The 19,500-nt window shown below is 57.1% G+C and overlaps 2 protein-coding genes across 2 annotated transcripts; both read right to left on the bottom strand.

Annotated features, from left to right (window-relative positions):
- Positions 1–27: 27 nt before the first annotated feature.
- Positions 28–6,135, bottom strand: LOC102961718 (D-box binding PAR bZIP transcription factor). Its single transcript, XM_042968504.1, has 4 exons — positions 5,359–6,135; positions 4,019–4,429; positions 2,188–2,399; positions 28–670 (listed from the first exon to the last, which is right to left on the bottom strand). The coding sequence occupies exons 1-4, from the start codon at positions 5,495–5,497 to the stop codon at positions 455–457; spliced, it is 978 nt and encodes a 325-aa protein (XP_042824438.1). The 5' UTR covers positions 5,498–6,135; the 3' UTR covers positions 28–454.
- Positions 6,136–6,516: 381 nt separating this feature from the next.
- Positions 6,517–11,348, bottom strand: CA11 (carbonic anhydrase 11). The gene is made up of 9 exons (XM_042968503.1): positions 11,243–11,348; positions 11,075–11,149; positions 10,204–10,346; positions 8,677–8,862; positions 8,363–8,458; positions 8,146–8,218; positions 7,888–8,042; positions 7,472–7,637; positions 6,517–6,645 (listed from the first exon to the last, which is right to left on the bottom strand). The coding sequence occupies exons 1-9, from the start codon at positions 11,307–11,309 to the stop codon at positions 6,620–6,622; spliced, it is 987 nt and encodes a 328-aa protein (XP_042824437.1). The 5' UTR covers positions 11,310–11,348; the 3' UTR covers positions 6,517–6,619.
- Between the last annotated feature and the right edge of the window lie 8,152 nt (positions 11,349–19,500).

Below are 19,500 nucleotides of genomic sequence, written 5' to 3'. Positions count from 1 at the left end.
TCGTCCCTGCTGCACCACGCAACCCGTGGGAGGGATCCAACCCTAGGTGCTTCCGGTAGCCGCTGCCTTTTGTGGCTCCAAGCCCAGACCTGCCCACGTACCGCGGCCAGCGTGACCCGATGGCCTTGAACTGGGGCCAGGGAGCTGCCTCCTCCCCCCACAACAGCTGGCTCTGGGGTTCTCAAGATTTATTCAGGGTGTGTTAACGGAGGCGGTGGGAAGATGGGGTCCCCGAAGTGGCAGGGGCAACACAGAGGACCCTCCCCGCCCCCGCGAGGGAGGGGGGAGGCTCGCTTTTTCTTAAAAATATAAATGTATTTATCTGCATCATCACGTCCCTGGGGCACCCAGCTGGCCGGCCTGTGGGCCACAGGGCGGGGAGGGAAAAGGGCGTCGGGGCGCAAGTCTGACCGAGGCGGGGAAGAGCTCCGCCAGGCAAGGGTAGGGGACGGCCTCACAGGGCTCCGTGCTGGGCCTGGTAGCGCGACAGCACGGCGCGGTAGTGGGACAGCTCCTGGCGCACAGCCACCACTTCCTGCCGCAGCAGGGCGTTCTCCTTCTCCAGGAAGGCCGCCCGGACCGATATCTGGTTCTCCTTGAGCCGCCGGGCATCTCGGGACCGCTTGGCTGCCTCGTTATTCTTGTACCGCCGGCTCCAATACTTCTCGTCCTGGGGGTGGGGTTTGAGAAGGCACTGAGGGCCAGGGGTAGCAGCTTTCCTTGTGCCTTCAAGGACAGAGGGCATCTAAGAGACCCTCTGGGGGGTTTCTTGCCCGGCAGTGGGGCTTAAAGGTTACCAGGTCTCTCCTAGGATGGGTACCCAGGGATCTGGTTGCTAAGGAGAGCAAGCCCCTAGCAACAGCTAAGGTGTGAGATCGTTCCACCCACACTCAAAGCAATTTGGTTTCATGTTTCCACTGTGCAGAGCAGACCCCACTGCTCCTCACCCAACAAAGGGCCTCCAGTTAGCCCCTGGTTGCTAAGGATGCTCATTCCCTAGCAACGGGATGGGACCTTCAGGGTCGGAGGGCTTCTCTCCATAAAAAACACTGCTTTATGCATCACCTGCCCAGATCCTGGTTGCTAAGGAAAGCCTAGGCTCCCTAGTGATGGGGTTCTGTGTCCCATAAATCTTTCCAGAGCTGGGGGCCTTTGGACCTGGTTGTCAAGGCAACCTCCTTGTTGTTTCCCCAGCAAACAAAGGTAATGTCTAGGTGGTCCCAATGACTGTAGCCAGTCTCTGACCTACTGGCCTTGAACAGAGGCCAGAGAGCTGCCTTCTTCCCAACGGGTCCTGGTTGCCAGAAGGGCTGTACTTTAGCAAAAGGGCCTATCCTGAGGCCTCCCCACACCATTACACTTAGGGTTCTCCGGTCCTAGAATTTGGTTGAGGAGGACCACTCCTTAGTAACAAGGGCCACCCAGAGCTCCAAAAGATGACCTCACATCCCCGTTTCATTAAAGCCTCGTCCCTGCTCACTAGGATAAATCTGGTCCAGGCCCCATGACAAGAGAAACCGCCGGTCTAGGCTGGGTTTACAGGCCAATCCTCAGTGCTTCGAGCAGTCGCGTCTTACACAAGGGTGAGGTGAAGTCTGGTGAGCAGCCAGGACACCTCTTAACTAGGGGAGGCTCCAGAATTGGCCAAAGGGAGAAGACTGGAAAGAAGCGGTCGCTGCCCCAAATCAGAAGGCAGTTCTGGCTGCTGATGGGAACTTGAGGTCTCTCACCAGGGAGCAGTCCAGGCCCAGAAAACAAGGCCCAGAGGGGCTGTCAAAGTCTGCATCCTAGGCGGACGCAAGCACCCTGAACGATGCCCCAAATCAGAGACCAGAGGACCAGCCCCAGCAGGGCTAGCGGCTCAGAAGAAACAGACTGATACCCTGCTGCTAAGGAATGCTGTCCTTAGTAACTGGGCCCGGTCCAAGCCCCAAGCCTGTACAACTGGGCCCAGCAAGGCTGATTGAGACTGCATCCCATAATACCATCTTCGTAAATCTCAAGCCCAAACCTCAGCTGCGTCGCACCCCACGGCTTCGCACGACTGACTGATCCTTGGCTGTAGGTTAAGGGAACCTTGAGAGCTAACCCCAATGAGAAGCCCAGGCCTGACTGGGAGGAAAGGGCCATCCCTGGCCGTAGGGCCTGTAAAAGCCATGCCTACATCCTACATCTCGCAGTGCTCACCTTCTGCTCCTCTGGCACCTGGATCTTCCGAGCCTTCTTCATGATGGGCTGGGGCTTAAGTTCCTCCTCTGAGAAGCGATGTCTCCGAGGGTCAAAGGTCTCGTGGCCAGGAATGCTCGACAGGGCTAAATCTGCTGGGTCGGGTTCAAATGTCATCAGCACCTCCACGGTGTCTGGGTCCACAGGGCTGGGTGTGTCCCGAGAGGTCAGGCCTTGGGGAAACAGAATGTGCCACCTGAGTGTGTATATATTTGGTACCCGCAGAGGCTACCCCCTGCTCAGGTATCTTTTCCACCCCGAGGAAGGCCCTTATGAGGCCTACCGTAAAGCCTGCCTGAGATCAACCTCTCTAATATAAACTACGAAGGGTCCCCAAGCTACCTTGTAGCTTAGAAATCATGGAACCGACTCCACTTTCACAAACACAGAAATGAGCCCAATTATAACTGACTTACCCTAAATAACACGAGTCTGGTCTATTGCTTCTAACACCTCTGGCCCTCGGATTGGCAGCGTCAGCTTCCTTCCCATAGTCTAGCCCGAATCCTGCTTACTGAATCCCTGACCAAAGCCTAGCGCCCCCCCCCCCCCCGGGGGGCTGCTCAAGAAAAACAAATCCAATGCACTGAAAAGGCTTCAGGTAAGCTTCTTAAGAGCTGCTGGCTTCGAAGGGTTAGGGATGAAAAGCGGAAATGACAGGTTTTTGGAGGTCGGTTCAAGAGAGGGGACAGGGGCGGCCTGTGCCTTTAAGAGCGACCAAGCCGGGGCCAGCTGAGGACACAGGTTCAGGGCCAGTCACGTGCGGGCGCCTGCTTTCCCGCCCCGCCCCCCCTGCAGCCGCGGGCGCCCTCTAGTTCCCCAGGCCCCGCCCCCTCCGCGTGACCGCGCGTGCGCGAAGTCAAGACTATGGAGGAGAGAGGAGAGGACTCACGTGGCGCGGGAATGTGCGGCTGGGAAGGGGAGGGCCCTGGTTCCGCCCGGAGGTCCGGCCAGGGGCAGGTGTGTCCGGGAATCCCCAACCTGCAGACCGCCCCTGGACCCCCCAGTGCCCGAGAGAGCACACTTTTCCTTTGGCTCTTTGGGGTTTCTTAGCTCGAACCTCTCAACCTCCAAAGATCCAGGCATTCCTGCACTCTGGGGAACACACTGAGAAACGGCCCCCCCGACCTCCTTCTCCCTCGCCACTGGGATACACACTAGGATTCTGGGATCCTCGGCCCCTCCTCTCCCTGGACATAGGAGGCTCGGTCCTCGCCTCAGTGGAAGATCTAGAATGAAGATCCCCGACCTTCTCCCCTCTAGAGGATCCGGGGTGCTAGCCCTTCTCCACTGGTGGACTCAGGAACCAGGGCAGACAGTCCCTTACATCATGGTGAAACAGAAGTCTGTGCCCAGACCTTGCTTTCTCCCTTGTAGAGGACCTACGAGTTATGGTCCTTCCACACTCCACCGATTCTGGGCCCGGATTCTGGAGTGCAGTTCACTCCCCAGTAAATAATTCCGGTGTTCTGGGATCCCAGTCCCGGCTCCTCGAGTATCCGGACCCTCGGTCCCCCCGTCCCAGCGAAAAATCCACACTACCTCCCTACTGGACATACTTCCTGGAATTTGGGGTCCCAAGTCCCTTATCTCCAATGGATCCAGGAGACCCAGTACCCTGATGCATTAAGGGACACAGAATCCGGACTTCTCTCCAAACATCTCTCGCCTAGAAGGACCCAGAATTTGGGCGCACAACCCCAGCCCCACCGTCGCGTCCCCGGGTCGCAGCCCCGCCCCCGAAGTCCAAGCCCCGCCCAGCCGGGGCCCTGTCCCGCCCCCGCCGTCGCACCTGCGCGGTGGCCGCCCGCGGCCCCGAGGGCAGCCCGGGTGGGGGCGTGCCCCGGCGAGGAACGAGGGGAAGCTGAGCCGCAGGAGCCGGGCCCCGGGGAGGGTGCGGGCGTGCGCACGGGCGAGGGCGCCGGTGATGGGCCGCCGGGGGGCGGCGGACTGGGCGGGAGCCCGTGCTCCAGCAAAAAGGCGTCCAGGTCCACGTACTCCACGTCGCCGAACGGCAGCGTCCGCTCCCACAGCAGCGGCGCCAACAGACCCGGGCCAGGCGCGGCCCCCGGGCGCCCCCGCGGGGATCCGCCGCCCACCACCGCCCCAGCTGGGGCATCCGCCGGGCCCGCCGTCTCCAGGCCCGGCCCGGGGACCGTGGATGCCGGCGGAGCCGCCTTGCGCTCCTTTTCCTTCAGGAGACCTGCGGGCGGGGAAAAAGACCGGGTGGGGTGGGAAGGAAGAGACGGAGGAGAGACCCCGACACAGAAAGACAGGAAGAATGGGGGGGATTGAGACCCACACGGCGGAGATCCAGAGAAAGAGGAGGGAGACGGGGGAGAGGGAGAGATCAGAGAGGGAAGGCAAGGACCCAGAAAGAAAGCAACAGAGACTCAAGAGAGCGAAAGAGACCCAGAGAGAGAAGGCACAGACGGGGGCGGCAGAGACAGAGAGGGAGGCAGAGACCGAGAGAGGGAGAGAGACTCAGAAAGGGGGGGGAGGATAGAGACCCAGAGAGGGGTAAGATAGAGACCAGGGAAGGTACAGAGCCACGGAAGGAGGACCGAAGTTCAAAAAGAGGCAGGTGGAGGGGTGGGCAGGTGAGAGAAAAAAAAAAAATGACGGCTCTGTAATTTCTCTGTAACCTACCCCCCTGCTCACTGTAGCCGCTTCTCCCCACCCCCACACTCTGTAAGGGGCAGGAAGGGGCTCTATTCCTGGGGCACATTCCTCATCCCCAGACTCCATGTGACCCCAGGAGGCCCCGCCCAAGCCCGTGTCAATACCGTGTGAGCATCCGACACACCCCCTCCCTCTTTCCTGGACCCCAGGGGTCCGGACTCTCATAACCCAGAGGAAGCGGGGGGCTGGGGCCTAGACTCTTGGGTCCTCCGGGAAGAGGACACGGGGACTCCTGGGTCCTCCTGGTGGATGGGCTTTAAGCAGGTACTTTTGGATCCTAGGTGCCGAGGGATCTAGGGTCCTAAACACCCTAGTAACTGTGTAGATGAAGGTTGAGAATGGACTCTCGGCACGACAGGAGGTAGTCCTCCCCCCCCACCCCCCGCCCAGCATTTGAATCCCTAAGGGAGTTGGGTGTCCGAGTTGGGATAGGCGGGGGCTAGAACTCACAGCTGGATGGCTCTTTGGGCTTGCTGGTCCCCTGCAGAAGGCTCCGCAGCCCAAGCAGCGCTCCCCCGCCAGGGGGGGCCCCGGCTGGGCCGCCCAGCAGCAGTGGGGCCGGGGTCCTGTCGCTCACGGGCCGCGCCATCACCGGGCACCTGCCCGTAAGCTCACGGGCTCATGGAGAGGCGAAGAGCTGGCCTGCCAGTCAGCGGCACACTCCTGTGGTTCGGGCGAGTGCCTGCCCAGGAGCGGGCGAGCGTAGCCTGCAAGCCTCCAGTATCCAGAACACTGCAAATCCTAGGAGTGACGGGGATTCGCAGTCCTCAGTGCAGAAACGTGCAACTCAAGAGGGTCCCAGGAGACCATGCAGTCCGGGTGAGGGGGTGGTCAAATCAGGCAACCGGCTCTTTGCAACCCGGAGTTCAGGGGGACACAAGGCGCTCCAGCAAGGTGGGCGAGCTAGGCTCTTGCAAAATCTGCAGCTCTCTCAGCGGAAGGCGCTTTGCAATCTGCACCAAGAGGTGTGCGCGGAGGGGCGGGGGAGGGGGCAAGAGGAGGCGGCCGCCTTGAGGCGTGGCCAACGCAAACTTCTTTCGCGGAAAAAAAAAAAAAAAAAAAAAAAAAGCCAAACCAAAACACCCGACGCCACAGCGCACACCCCTCCCCTCGGCCCCCGCCTGCCTCCGGGCCAAGCACCCCAGCCGCGTGCCTCCCTCCGGCTGAACGCACGGGCCAATCGCGTCTTGACCCCTCGAGACGCGCGGCCAATGGGACCCCAGCATCCGCCAAGGCCCGGGAGGGCGCGTGAGGGGCTAAGTGCGTGAAGTTGCTGTGCCTTTAGGTGGGAGGCGGGACCCTGACCTACATTTGCCCAATGGGAGACGGCACTGGGGGCGGGACCGTGACCCAGTTCGGGCCAATGAGGCAGGCGGGAGGGGGAAGCACATGGCTCTGCGCGTGCTGCCCGACGGGGAGGGTGAGTTGGGGGGAATGAAAGAGGCGCCACTTAAAGGAGCCGCTAATCTAAATGACGGTTTGGGGAAACAGGAAGCCAAAAAACCGAGTGGTGCGGTTTAGGAAGAGGGAGATTGGTTTCTAGAAGAAGGCTGCTGTTCTCCAATACCCAAATGTTTCCCCGCCGCGCCTAGAATCAGACCACTAAGAAACAGGAAGTATTCTGTCCCTTTAATAGCTTTGTTTTGGGGGTGACTTCCCTCCCCGAGTGGGGAGACTTGGAAAGGACAGGCGCAGTCCTCGATGGGGAGTCTCAGCGACCATGGGGGGCACCATCCACTGTAAGACAGACGACACCGGTGGGGGAGAGTTAGTTTAGGGCACCACAGGCTGGACCCTGCAGAGGGGCGGGGGCTGGGCCACGTAGGGCTCTAACCACAGGGAGGCTGCGAAGGGGGAACCCGGAATGCACCAGGTCGACAAGCTGGGGAAAACGGGCAGATTCTGGACCGGCACTGGGTTGAACCAGCAGGAGGCAGCAGGAGGGTGGAACAGGGATGTCCAGTTTCAACATCAGACTCAACTATGTGAAGGTATTCATGGGCGGGGGTGGGGGGGGGGTGAGTCTGGGCCAAACCATGTGGAGAAGCCGGAGAGGTGGCCTTTAGATCGCAGGGCTGAGCCACAGGGAGGCAGCAGAAAGGGAAGGGGAGTGTACCATGTTGATTTCCAGGAAGGGGGTGTGTGTCAGATTATGGAACACGATGCGATTGTACCACATGGAAACAGGGAAGGGATCCGGGCTGTACCATTGTGGAAAGCCATAGCAATAGGAACCACGGCCCAGTAGTTAATCGTACCACAGGGAAGCCAGGTGGCTCGGGTTCGGGTTATATACAAGTTGCAGGTTGCAACCGGTGAAGAGGAAAAGACAAATCACGGACCAGCAACGGTCTGTGGCGTGGAGGTGGATTGTACCATGTTGACACACACGTAGAAGGGAGAAAGCGAGCGCGAGCTCAGGAGGCTGGACCAAATAGAAACGGCAGAGGGGTGGGTAGGACTGTATCACTTTGGGAAAACAAGGCGGGGGGTGGGGGGTGGGAAACACATAGGCGGGTTAGACCAAGACGTGCGGGGGAGGGGGGTGCAGACTGGACCATACCATGCAGGCGGTAGTTGGGGCCTCGGCAGCGCCTCTCGGGGTGCCGGGGGTCCCTGTTGCCCCTCAAGGCCCTGTGGGCCAAGGGCTGCAGGGGCCGGCCGTTACCGCTGAGGCTCTGGAAGATCTGGGACGGAGGATTCTGGCTCAGGAGTCTCAGGGAGTGCATCTGCCGTGGGAGGGGGTGGGAAACTGAGAGTGAATAAGGAACGGTCCGGGTGAATGGTCTCAGGGGAAGCTCCGCCCCTCGGGCGGGTGGGCGGGGCTTTGCTCAGCCCCAGCCCACCCCCAAAGGTTGTCTGACCCTCCCAACAGTCGGACAAGGAAGAAGGGAGGAGAGTAGGTGAGGCCAAGGAAGGATGCCCAGGCCAGGGAATGGGTTAGCCAGGCCAAAGGGGCTGCAGGGCACACTGGGTCACCTGGAGGGAGGTAATATTGAGGGCCCGGTCGATGAGGATCCAGGTGACAGTCTCTGAGCAGGGCGGGGTGCTGAGAGAGCCCTGATAGGTGATGAAGCCAAAGGATTCGGGGAACAGGAGCTCCAGGCTCAGGTCTTGAAGAAAGTAGGCATCATCTGCGGGAATACCGGGCGAGAGTGAAGAGGAGTGCCCTTCTTGAGCTCCCGTCCTGTGCACACACTGCTCCCCCAGTCCCCCACCAACGCACCAGGGACTTACTCTTGTAGGAGATGCGGGTGATGGTGTCACGGTTAAGGAGGCGGCTGAGGAAGGGGTTTGAGCTGCCGGCCACCTGTGTGGGGGTACGAGGTGAGGAGGTAGGAATCCAGAAGCCCGAGCCCCCAATCCCTTCCTTCCCCAGGACGCGGGAGCCTGGGCCTCCCAGCCTCCTTCTGGCTCAGACCCCACCTTCCCTCAGACTCTTGCCTGGGCTCACATTGACAAAGAGGCTGAGAATGGCCAGGCCATTGGGGCCCCGGGAGGCGGCGCTCAGGTTCCCATAGAGTTCTTGGTTGAAGTGGATGAGCTGCACCTGGGAGGGAAGCACAGAGTGGGGGTCCCCCAGCAGAAGGGGAGGAGAGAACGGGTACAGCTCTGGGCCCTTGGGGTCTCAAGTCAGGTTAAAGCTTAGTGCTCGGGGGGCTGTTCTATGAAAGAGGATGGGGTGAGGCCTCAAAAGAAAGGTAAGGTGGGGGAGCAATTGGGTCAACTTGGGGCGAAGGTCAAGGGTCAGAGGTCAGTGGCCACCACCTCCGCAGAGAACCCCTGGTGGTTGATCTGGTGTTCGGAGCCGGCTCCATCCCGCGCTCCAAACAGCAATCGCAGTTCACTGAGTCGGTGGCTATAGAGGAGGGGCCCCCCAGACACGTTGACCACGGGCCGGGGTGCAGGCAGGAAGGAGACATGGCGGCCGGTGTTGTAGAGGGTTCCCCGGAGCTGCGGGAGAGGTGGAATGAGGTGGAAGCCGTCACAGGGACGAAGAGAGATCTTTTCGCTCCCGCATTCCACTCCTACATTTCCTGCTTCCGACAGTCATTTAATCATTCAGCATAGTTTCAACACCAGTGACTTTGCCAGGCTCTGTTCTGGGCCGTGGCAGGTGCTCACGATCGCTGGATTTATTTCACTAACAAATATTTATTGAGCTGCTACTATGTGCCATGGATGCCAGGAGGAGAGCAAAACAAGTAGACAAAAACCCTGGGCCTCATGGAACTTGCATGCTAAGGGAGCAGACACAATAAATAAGGAATCACATAAGTAAATGCTTAATGAATTACATCTTATGCTCATGCAGTAAAGAACTGAAAGCTCTCAGAAGGTGTAATGGGAAACCCAGCCTAGATTGGGGGTGGGGTAGGGTGGGATGAGGAAAGGCCATCACAAGAAAGTGACATTTGAGTGGAGACCTAAAAGATAAGTAGGAATCAGTTGCAAAGAGCAGAGCGAAGGGCATTCCAGGAAGAGGAAACAGCAAGTGCAAAGGCCCAAAGGTAGCCTGTTTCCATGACAGCAAGGAGGCCAGTGGGACCAGAGCTTGGTGAGCAAAGGAGAGGAGATAGGAGCCAGATGGTGCAGGACCTTGTGGACAATGAGGGATGTTTTGTATTTTTATTTAAATAATAGAAAACACACACACACACACACACACACACACACACACACACACAGAGCTAGGCTCAGGTCATGATCTTTGGTTTGTGGGTTCAAGCCCCACGTTGGAGCCTGCTGCAGGTTTTCTGTCTTTCTCTCTCTCTCTGCCTCTCCCTCGCTCATGCTCGCTTGCTCTCCCTCAAAAGTGAATAAACATTTAAAAAAAAAAAAGAAAAGAAATGGCACTGCAAAGTGGGCAAGAACGTGGAGGCTAGGACCACACCGCCTGGGTTTGGATCCCAGGGATGGCACTCTAGCTGTGTGACCTCAGACAAGTAACCCAATCTCTCTGTGCCTCAGTGTCTGCATCCATAAAATAGGGACAATGATAGCACCTGTTTCATGGTGTGGTTTCTGAGGATTAGAAGACTTATTATCAAGCTTTTAAAACGGGGCCTAGCACCGAGAGCGGTTTGTTTTACAATTGCTTTTACAGATGTGGAAAAACTAGCAAGCCATGTTTGGGGAGGGGGGAACAGGTGATCCACTTTCGAGCGGAAGGAGCCTCCTTTCCACCCAGTGTGTGCCCCTCCTTACCCCAGGCTAGATTTCCACCTCAGAGACGCACCCCCACTCGTGCCCACCCCCAGGGGATCGGGTAACCCCTCCCACCAGGCCCCTTACCTTCTCTCCCCCAGTGCTGAGTCTCAGTGGAGGCAGAAAGGGGTCATAAAGGACCCTCTTCAGCTCCACGTCCACGGGGCTTTGCCGCTTCCCCACAGCACACAGACTCCAGGCGGCATTCACCAGGCCCCAGAAGGGAGGCCCTGGAAGCAGGGATGGGGCAGGGAGGGAAAGGAGTCAGAAATAGGGACTGGATCCCAATGCTGGGATCTGCCCACAAGGCTGTGGTCTGGACTCCCGGATCCCAGGAGAGGAAGGGCAGGAGACGGCGACTCCTGGGTCTGAGGGAGGAGGGGGCTGGGATCCAGAATCCTGGGTCCCAGAAGAATCTTGGAGGAGTTTCCTAAGACCATCTAGCACCCTCCTGGATGAAACCGATCTGAAGTCATGAAGCCATTGGGGGAAGGAACTACAACTCCCAGCAGGCCTGAGGGCAGCCAGCCTGCCCATCCACTGCCGGCCCGCCCAGGCGCCCATGGGAGTCGTAGTTCTTTCAGTCTCCCGTGTCCCGCAGCTGGATAATGAATGTATCGGGGAGAGGAGTTGCAAGACAGGGCTGGCCAAGGCAGGGGAACCGGCCGGCGCCCCACTGGTTCCCAGGAACAGCCGGGACCTACCTGCCTCTTTCCTGGCAAAGGGACACGCGCTGTTTTCCACCCCCACACTCCTTCCTTCCACTCACTCCCACTCACTACTTGAAATGCACATATATAATGTCCCATGGTGAGCTCCCGGGTTCAGAGGCTGGGCCCAACTCCTGAGGGAGGGAGGGAGGGGCTGGGACTCCCGGGTCCCGTGAGGAGAGGGCTCCTGGGTCCGAGGGAGGAGGCACCCGGCAGCCCGGACTCCCGGGTCCCCGCCCTGGCTGCACCTGGCACGAAGTTTCCCTGGAGATTATCCTTGTAGCTCCACCAGTCTTCCGGATCCGGTGCAGGTCCGATGTGAGCTGCGGAGAGAGCAGCCTGAGCCCCTCTCCTGGGCACCCCACCCCACCCCCGCTCAGGGGCTCCTGCCCCAACCCCCCCTCCCTGGGCCTTACCTGCTGCCCCCAGTGCGGCCCAGAGTACCAGCGCTCGAGGGGCGCTCAGTCGAGCTGCAAGCCCCATCCCCGGGAGGCCTCTGAACGACCCCTTCCCAATGTCCCGGCCCCCTCTCTCAGCTCCTCTGGCCCCTCTTTGTGGGACCCAGTCCCTCCAGGACTGCCAGCCTGCCTCTCCTCCCCACAGGGAGACCGGTTCCCCAAACACCGAGGCGGTGGTGGGGAGGACCGAGACCCCCCAAATCCCCTCCCGCCTCCTCTCCCTGCTCTCCCTTCCTCTCCTCCTTCTCTCTCTTTTCCCCAACCCTCCAGCCTCCCTCTACCTCCTGATCTTCCTATTCCTCTCTCTGCCTCCTGCTTCTCCCCGGGGTTACCTCCTGGTTTCTAATCCACACCCCCCCCCCTTCGCTCTGTCTTCTTCCAGCTCCCCCCCCCTCCCCCCAGCCACCTAACCCCATATCTCCATCCTGCTTCTCTTTCCTCCTCCCGGTCTCTCTCTGTCTCCAGCTTCTCTCTCTCCCTGCCTCCCCACCTCCTCCTCTCCTGCCTCTCCTGTTTCTTCTCCGTCTCTCTCTTCCCTCGTCCCCGCTCCCTCCTCCCCCTCCCTCTCTTCTCTCTCTGGGTGTTATTTAATTTTTTTGTCGTTGTTGCTGGGGGGGCGGGTGATCTCACAGCAGCGAACGCTCCTCGGCCTGGTGTAGGGGGGATGCCCAAGGGGCAGGATGGAGGGATCGCTGGGGGCCGATCCCCAGCTTCCAACTGTGCCGGGGCCATGGGGGCGGGGCGGGGGGGGGGGTTGGCCAGGACACCTAGGGCCCGGAGCTGGCAGTTCCCATCCTCCGCAGAAGGGGGAAGGGGGGGGAGCTTAAGGTGGCGCTGACAGTCCTCCGAAGTCTCGGTGCTATGGTCCCCCTGGCGCCGGAGGATCCGAGGTCCCCCGGCTCGCGGGGACCCGGGTTGGAGCCCGCACCGGCGCCTGCAGCCCCCGCCCCCCGCCCCGCTCGGCCTCGGCCGGGGGCTGCCTTAACCGGGCTGAGGGATCCCCTGGGAGATCGGGGTGCGGTGCGGGCGGCTGACCAGGAGGGGGAGGCAGAGACCTGGAGAGGGACCGAGAGCCGGGAGGAGGAGCCGGGGAAGCGGAGGCGAGAGAGCCGGAGGTGAGGTCGGGGAACTGCCGAGGCTTGGGAAGGGAAAGGAAGCCCGAGATGGACTCGGGGCGCCGGGGCCGGGGGAGACCGCCGGCTGGAGATGGGGAGGCCAGGAGGGAGGGCGAGAGAGACAGAGACACACGCTGAGAGAGAGATCCAGGTAGAAAGACGCGGAAAGGGATACAGAGAGAGAGAGAGAGAGAGAGATACTGATGGAGACAGAGCAAGAAACACGCATACACACTTAGCTATAGCAACAGAGAGCCCCATCCACCCAGCAGGTCGGAGATGCCAGATGGAGTCGCCAGGCAAGGCCAGAGGGGGGGAGACAGAAATAGAAAAGAGATCCAGAGTGACACAGCCAACACTAAAGAGAGAGACAGAGAAACACAGAGAAAGAGGCAGACACACACACAGGCACCTGAGTAGAAACACTGCAGGGAAAGAGAGAGAGCCAGAAAGGACCAGATGGCAGAGACCCAGGGGCCCAAACGGAGGGAGAGAGACCCAGAAACAGACCAACGGGGACGTCAAGGGAGAGAGTCGAGGCAGAAAGACAGACATTCAGATAGAGAATTGGGAACGGACATTCCAAGGACCTAGAGATGGAGGGGACAGGGACGCCCAAAGAGAGTCAGAAACGAAGAGAAAACGCGAGAAAGAAAGGCATGTATGACTTATCCATTGCCACAATGGATATGGGGGGAACAAATCTCCCCCAAACTCAGTGGCTTAAAGCAGCAAACATCTGTTGTCTCACCGTTTCTGAGGGGTTAGGGTTTGGGAGTGGCTTAGCTGGGTGGTTCGGCTCAGGGCCTCTCATGAGGCTCCAGTTAGGCTATGGGCCAGGGTGCCATCATCTGAAGGGTCGACTGGGGCTGGAGAATCACTTCCAAGCTCTCCTACACGGCGGTTGCCGGGAGGGCCTGGGCTCCTCACCAGTGGGCCTCACAACGTGACTTCTGGCTTCCCCAGAGTGAGTGATTGTGTGTGTGTGTGTGTGTGTGTGTGTGTGTGTGTGTGTCTGTGAGAGAGAGAGAGAGAGAGAGAGAGAGAGAGAGGGGTCTTCTATGACCTAATCTCCAAAACCACACACCATCACTTCTGTTTTCTTCTGTCCCTCAGAAGTGAGTCGCTAAGTCTCACTAAGCCTAAGAGATTAGGCCCCTCCTCTCGAAGCATCAGAGAATCCACAAGAGAGAAGAGGGAGAAGAAGAGGGAGACAGAACAACGGGGAGAGATGGACCCTGAAAGCCCCGTGAGGCTTTGAGGTCAAGGAGACACATATTCAGAAACTCAGTGACACGTGGAGAGAGATGCTTGAGGGAACTATGGAGACAGGGAAAGAGGCAAGACAAAGGAAACAATGGCGATAACACGGTAACAACAACAACAATAATAATAAGTTACAGTAATAACAGCCACCACATAAAGCAGCTACGACATGCCAGGCAGAGTTCTGAGACTTCCTGTGAACTCACTCATGTAATCCCCAGCCGCCCAATGGGGTAGAGGCTGTGGTCCCATTCTACAGATGAGGAAACCAAGGGTCAGAAGCCATCAGTGACTTGCCCAGAGTTCTCCACTTAGGAAGTGGATGAGCAGAGGAGGAAAACAAAGACGAGAGGGGGGGAGGGGCGCCTGGGTGGCTCAGTCGGTTAAACATCCGACTCTGGATTTCAGCTCAGGTCACGATCTTGCGGTTGGTGGGTTCGAGCCCCGCGTCGGGCTCTGCACTGTCAGTGCGGAGCCCGCTTGGGATTCTCTTTCTCTCCACTCTCTGCCCTCCCCCCTCTCAAAATGAATAAATAAACTTAAAAAGAAAAAAGAGGAATGGAGGAAACACAATGGAGGCATAGATGCAGAAAAGTGGGGAAAGCGTCAGGAAGAGTGGAAGAGGGACCCCAATCTGATGGAGAAAAGCCGCCCTGACTGGAGTTTTCTAGACACCAGGCCATGCCATGCACCCTGTAGGCTTTATTTCAAGCCTCAAAGCTGCCCCATGAGGTGGGGTTAAAATTAGCCCCATTATAGAGCTCTTCCTGCCCTTGGGTCCTGTCCCCATGCTTTAATAATAATATAAAAAAATTAGCCCCATTATTCAGATAGAAACACTGAGGCTGGTGAGAGAGAGAAGCGGCTCATCCAAGATATAGTAGGTTGGATGGTTGGATGGTGCCCCCACACACACGAAAGAAAGAAAGAAAGAAAGAAAGAAAGAAAGAAAGAAAGGAAGAAAGAAAGGAAGGTGCCTCAAACCTGTGAATGGGACCTAATTTGGCCAAAAGGTTTTTGCAGCTGTGACTAAGTTAATGACCTTGAGATCCTCCTGCATTATCTGCCTGGACCCTAAATCCAATGACAAGTGTCCTTATGAGAGAAAGGCAGAGGGAGATCCAGATTGGAGTGATGTGGCCACAAGCCAAGAAATGCCAGGAGCCACCAGAAGCTGGGAGATGCGAGGAAGGATCCTCTCCTGGAGCCTTCAGAGGGACCATGGCCCTGTCGACACCTTGATTTGGGCCTCCGGGCCTCCGGAGCTGTGAGAGAATAAATTTCTGTTGTTTTCAGTCACACGGTTTGTGGTCATTGGTTATGGCAGCCGACCTCACGGGTGGGGAGAAATACTGAGAAAGTCTTGGAACTTTTCGGAGACAGGCAATGACGGAGCCAGAGATACGTGGAGGGAGAGACAGACAAGACACTTCACTTCCTGACACGTCAGGAAGAGTAGGCTCTACCGAAGAGTTGGCTCTCCTCCTCCGGGAAGCCCTCCCTGATGCCCCAGGCTGGGTCAGTGCCTACTGAGCACATCCCTAATGCCCTGTGCTTCCTCCGTTAGAGCACAGATCCCATTAGAGGAGGGACTGTCTCCTGTGTGTCCTCTCTCAAGGGCCCAGGCCTGACCCATCTCTGGGTCCCCAGCATTGCCCCACACAGGGCACATGGGGCTGTTCCTCAGGAGAGAAATCGAACATGATTGAATGAGACCATACTTCCCATGTCTCTCCCCTTGAGACTCTGGCTCCCTCCTATCTGCTTGGGAGACACTTGGGTTTCCTGCAAGGTCCAGCAAGGGCCTCACCTCCTCCAGGAAGCCTTCTCTGATCTAACAGGGGAAGCCCCAAGCTGTCTCCATTATCACACATCACACCGATGTGACTGTATGTAGGTCTCTCCCCTACGACACCCTCCCCCTGCAGGGCAAGTCCTGGGTCTGACTCAGGTCTCCATCCCAGTATTTCCCAGGGAGACCTCAGGAGAGTATGTTGAATGAAGGAATAAATGAAGAAATAGAGTCAAAATAGAGACAGTGGCAGTGAGAAATGGTGGAGAAAACATTTTTGTGTAGGGGAGGGGGGACTAAAAGGAAGGCTTCCGCGGGCGCCTGGGTGACTCAGTCTATTGAGCACCCGACTTCGGCTCAGGTCATGATCTCGCGGTTCATGGGTTCGAGCCCGGCATCGGGCTCTGGGCTGACAGCTCGGAGCCTGGAGCCTGCTTCGGATTCTGTGTTTCCCTCTTGCCCTCTGTCCCTCCCCCACTCGAGCTCTATCTCTCTCTGTCTCTCAAAAATAAATAAATTTAAGAAAAAGAGAGAGAGGAAGGCTTACAGGGCCTCCTGGCTTCTTGATTTCGGCTCAGGTCATGGTCTCACGGTTCCTGAGTTTGAGCCCCACATCGGGCTCCATGCTGACAGTGCAGAGCCACCTTGAGATTCTCTCTCTCTCTCTCTCTCTCTCTCTGTCCCTCCTGCTCTCTTTCTCTCTCTTTCAAAATAAATACATAAACTTTAAAAAAAGAGAGCGAGAGGAAGTCTTCCAGGTTTAGGTGACATTTTCCCCTTTGTCTGTCCCCATAATTGAGGCCCAGGTCCAAACTCCTCCTCTCCCTGCTGGCCTCCCTCTCTTGGCTCTCCCTCTGCCTCCGGCCTACCCTTTACGGATCCCAGACCTCACCCTGCCTCTGCCCTAGTCACAGAGGTCCCACTGATGCCCAGCACCCCTGGACAGAGTGTCCGACCCTCAGCCTTTCTTGTTGTGACCAAATCCTTCATCTGTCCTTCAAGGCCTATCTCAAATATCACTTTCTCTAAGACACGTTTCCTGATCTCCGGGCTAGGTTCACAGCCCTCTCTGGGCTCTCCCAGTGAACTGAACACCTCAGTGATTAGAGGACTGGCTCTCCCCTTTCTTTAGCTCATAGACCTCCCAGGGCTCCCCAGGGCCCCACGGAAAAAAACACACAGGCCCTCAGCCTGGCCTTAGAGGCCTCATATGCCTTCACTACCGCCAATCCCCAGCCTAATCTCTCCGGTCTAACCACACCAGGCCCTCTGGCTTCGAGAACTTTGCACCAACTCTTGCCTCTAACTGGGGTTCTCTTTTCCCCTTCTCTGCTGAGCAAATTTTTACTCGGTCTCTTAGATACTGCAGGAGTCTACTCTTCTAGGAAGCCATCAGCAATGGTGAGGTGGGCAGGAGGCTCCTTTGAGTTCTGGAAGCCACCTGTGTGGCCTCCACGATAGCACACAGACAGACTGGGCTCGCTGCCCGGAGGCGGAGGGAATGGCCAGGCCGGAGGTGGGTCCCAGATGTGGATTTCACGCCTATTTGTCTCGGTCGCTGGGAACAAAGTTTGGGTCATAGGGAACATATGGGGCTCACCTCGGTCCTCAGTTTCATCTCCTGCCTCCCTGACCCCTGGGTGGGAGGCAACAGGGCCAGGACTCTCCAGGCCTGGATGGTTCCCACAGCCTCTCTTCAACTCCTCGCCTTGAGAGCAGGGAGAGAGAGCTGTTCGCAGCTTCCGCTCTCTTGGGGGAGCCCAGCAAATTCTTGCAGATCTGTGTTCTCTCTGTCTTTTGGGCTCTCCTTTCCTGAGGGAGCTGTGGCCACCAGGCATTTATTTATTTATTTATTTATTTATTTATTTTTTAAATGTTTATTTATTTTTGAGACAGAGAGAGACAGAGCATGAATGGGGGAGGGTGAGAGAGAGAGGGAGACACAGAATCCGAAGCAGACTCCAGGCTCTGAGCTGTCAGCGCAGAGCCCGACGCGGGGCTCGAACTCACGGACCCACGGACCGCGAGATCATGACCTGAGCCGAAGTCGGATGCTCAACTGACTGAGCCACCCAGGTGCCCCGGCCACCAGGCATTTAAATACACACACACACACACACACACACACACACACACACACACATATTAAAGTTTAGGGGCTGCGGTTACAACATGGAACAAAACAGACACAAATCCAAGGTCAGGACGGCAGGAGGTGGAATGCAATGCCATGACCAGACTCCTTTGAATCTCAGCTTCTCTTTTCCTGGAATTGCCAAAAGGCTGCTCTGCCTAAAAAAAAAAAAAAAAAAAAAAAAAAAAGGCTGTTCTGCCTAGCACTTCATGATGTCATAGCATACTCTGGGTTCTGGGTTCTGATTGGCTAAGGGTCTGGCCTAAAGTCAGGTTGGCCGATTGTCCGAAACATTCTTTCTTTTTCTCTTTCTTTGATAGTAAAACACCCTATTTAGCTGGCTCCAAGACAGCACAGCATTAAAAGTTGTTTTTCCACCTTCTCTTGCAGCTAGGTGTCGTCATATCACCAGATTCTGGCCAATGAGATAAGAACAGAGGGATTGTATAGCAGTTTTTGGAAAATAACCCTTATAAGTCAGCTGTGTGGGACTTTTGGCCTTTTCTCTTTACCTTCTTCCATCCTGATGCACTCTATGGATGATGGAGAGGAAAGCCAGGAGGTTCCAGGTGGCTTGACTACATCCAGATTTTTCTTGTTTGTTTGTTTTTTGTAATTGGCTTCACGCCCCTCGTAGAGCCCGTCGTGGGGCTTGCACTCACGACCCTGACATCAAGACCTGTGCTGTCAACGCAGAGCCCAACGTGAGGCTCCATCTCGATCAAGAGTCGGACGCTCAACCGACTGAGCCACCGGGGTGCCGCTGACTTGGGTTTTAAAGCCACCATCCTGGTTCTGTCTGAAGAAAACTCTAAGTAGGGGGGGGAGAGGGGAGACCAGTATGGACACTACCGTAATAACCCAGGAGAACAATGGTGGGGGCTCGGACCACGTGGTGGCAGTGGACATGGTAAAAATGGTTGAATTATGAACGTATGTAGCGGATGGAGGGTACAGGATTTGCAGATGGACAGGACATGCGGGTGGAGTGGGCCATTTCCTTCCTTTTTGTTGGCCGGAGGGCCCCTTCTCTCTTCCTAGCACCCAATGACATCATGGCCCATCCTGACTCTCCATTGGCTGAGAGGCCTTCTTTCTTCTCAGGGAAGGAACAGGGTTGCTCTCCAGGCCCCAGTGGACAGTAAGTCACATCCCTTCCTCTGAGACTCCCTCAGAGCATTCCCTCGGTGACTCTCCTGCAAGGATCACCCAAATTTGAAATTGTTGTTGACTGTGGCTGCAGGGGGCAGAGGTGAGGTGGCGAGGAAAGTTCTAGGCTATGACAACCTTCCATTCCATGGTACTTACTGCTTCTTGCTTTTTTTAGCTCCACCCCTGTGGCCCGTAGGGACCCAACTGTTGAGTGGGAATAGAATTCTGCTTAACAGCGGGGCGCCTGGGTGGCTCAGTGGGTTAAGCGTCTGACTTCGGCTCAGGTCATGATCTCATGGTTTATGAATTTGAGCCCCACGTCAGGCTCTATGCTGTCAGCTCAGAGCCTGGAACCTGCTTCGGATTCTGTGTCTCCTTCTCTCTCTGCCCCTCCCCAACTTGTGCTCTGTAACTCTATGTCTCTCAAAAAATAAATAAATGTAAAAAAATTTTAAAAAAATCCTGCTTAGCACCAAGTGAGGCCCATACCACTCTGTGGCTCCCAACTGGCTATTCTCTCCAGAAAGGGTTTAGGCTGGACTTCAAGACCAGATGAACCTCAGTCAGAACCCTCTTCGGATATTCACTCCAAGTCCCTTTGTTCCTTTCTCAGAGACTATCCTAGGGGCCATCAGGAACACAATGTTCCTAAAGGTGGAACTTTCTGGAAACCCGGCACTGCTGTCCTTTTCCTCTGGCGCATCTCCCGCCATTTCCATCCACCCTCCCTCCCACTGGCTTCTGGCCAATCGTCAAG

This window comes from Panthera tigris, chromosome E2 (assembly GCF_018350195.1).
Source record: "Panthera tigris isolate Pti1 chromosome E2, P.tigris_Pti1_mat1.1, whole genome shotgun sequence".
Classification (NCBI taxonomy): domain Eukaryota; kingdom Metazoa; phylum Chordata; class Mammalia; order Carnivora; family Felidae; genus Panthera; species Panthera tigris.
The sequence above is the reverse complement of the archived record's forward strand: the minus strand, read 5'-3'. Positions and strand labels throughout refer to the sequence as shown.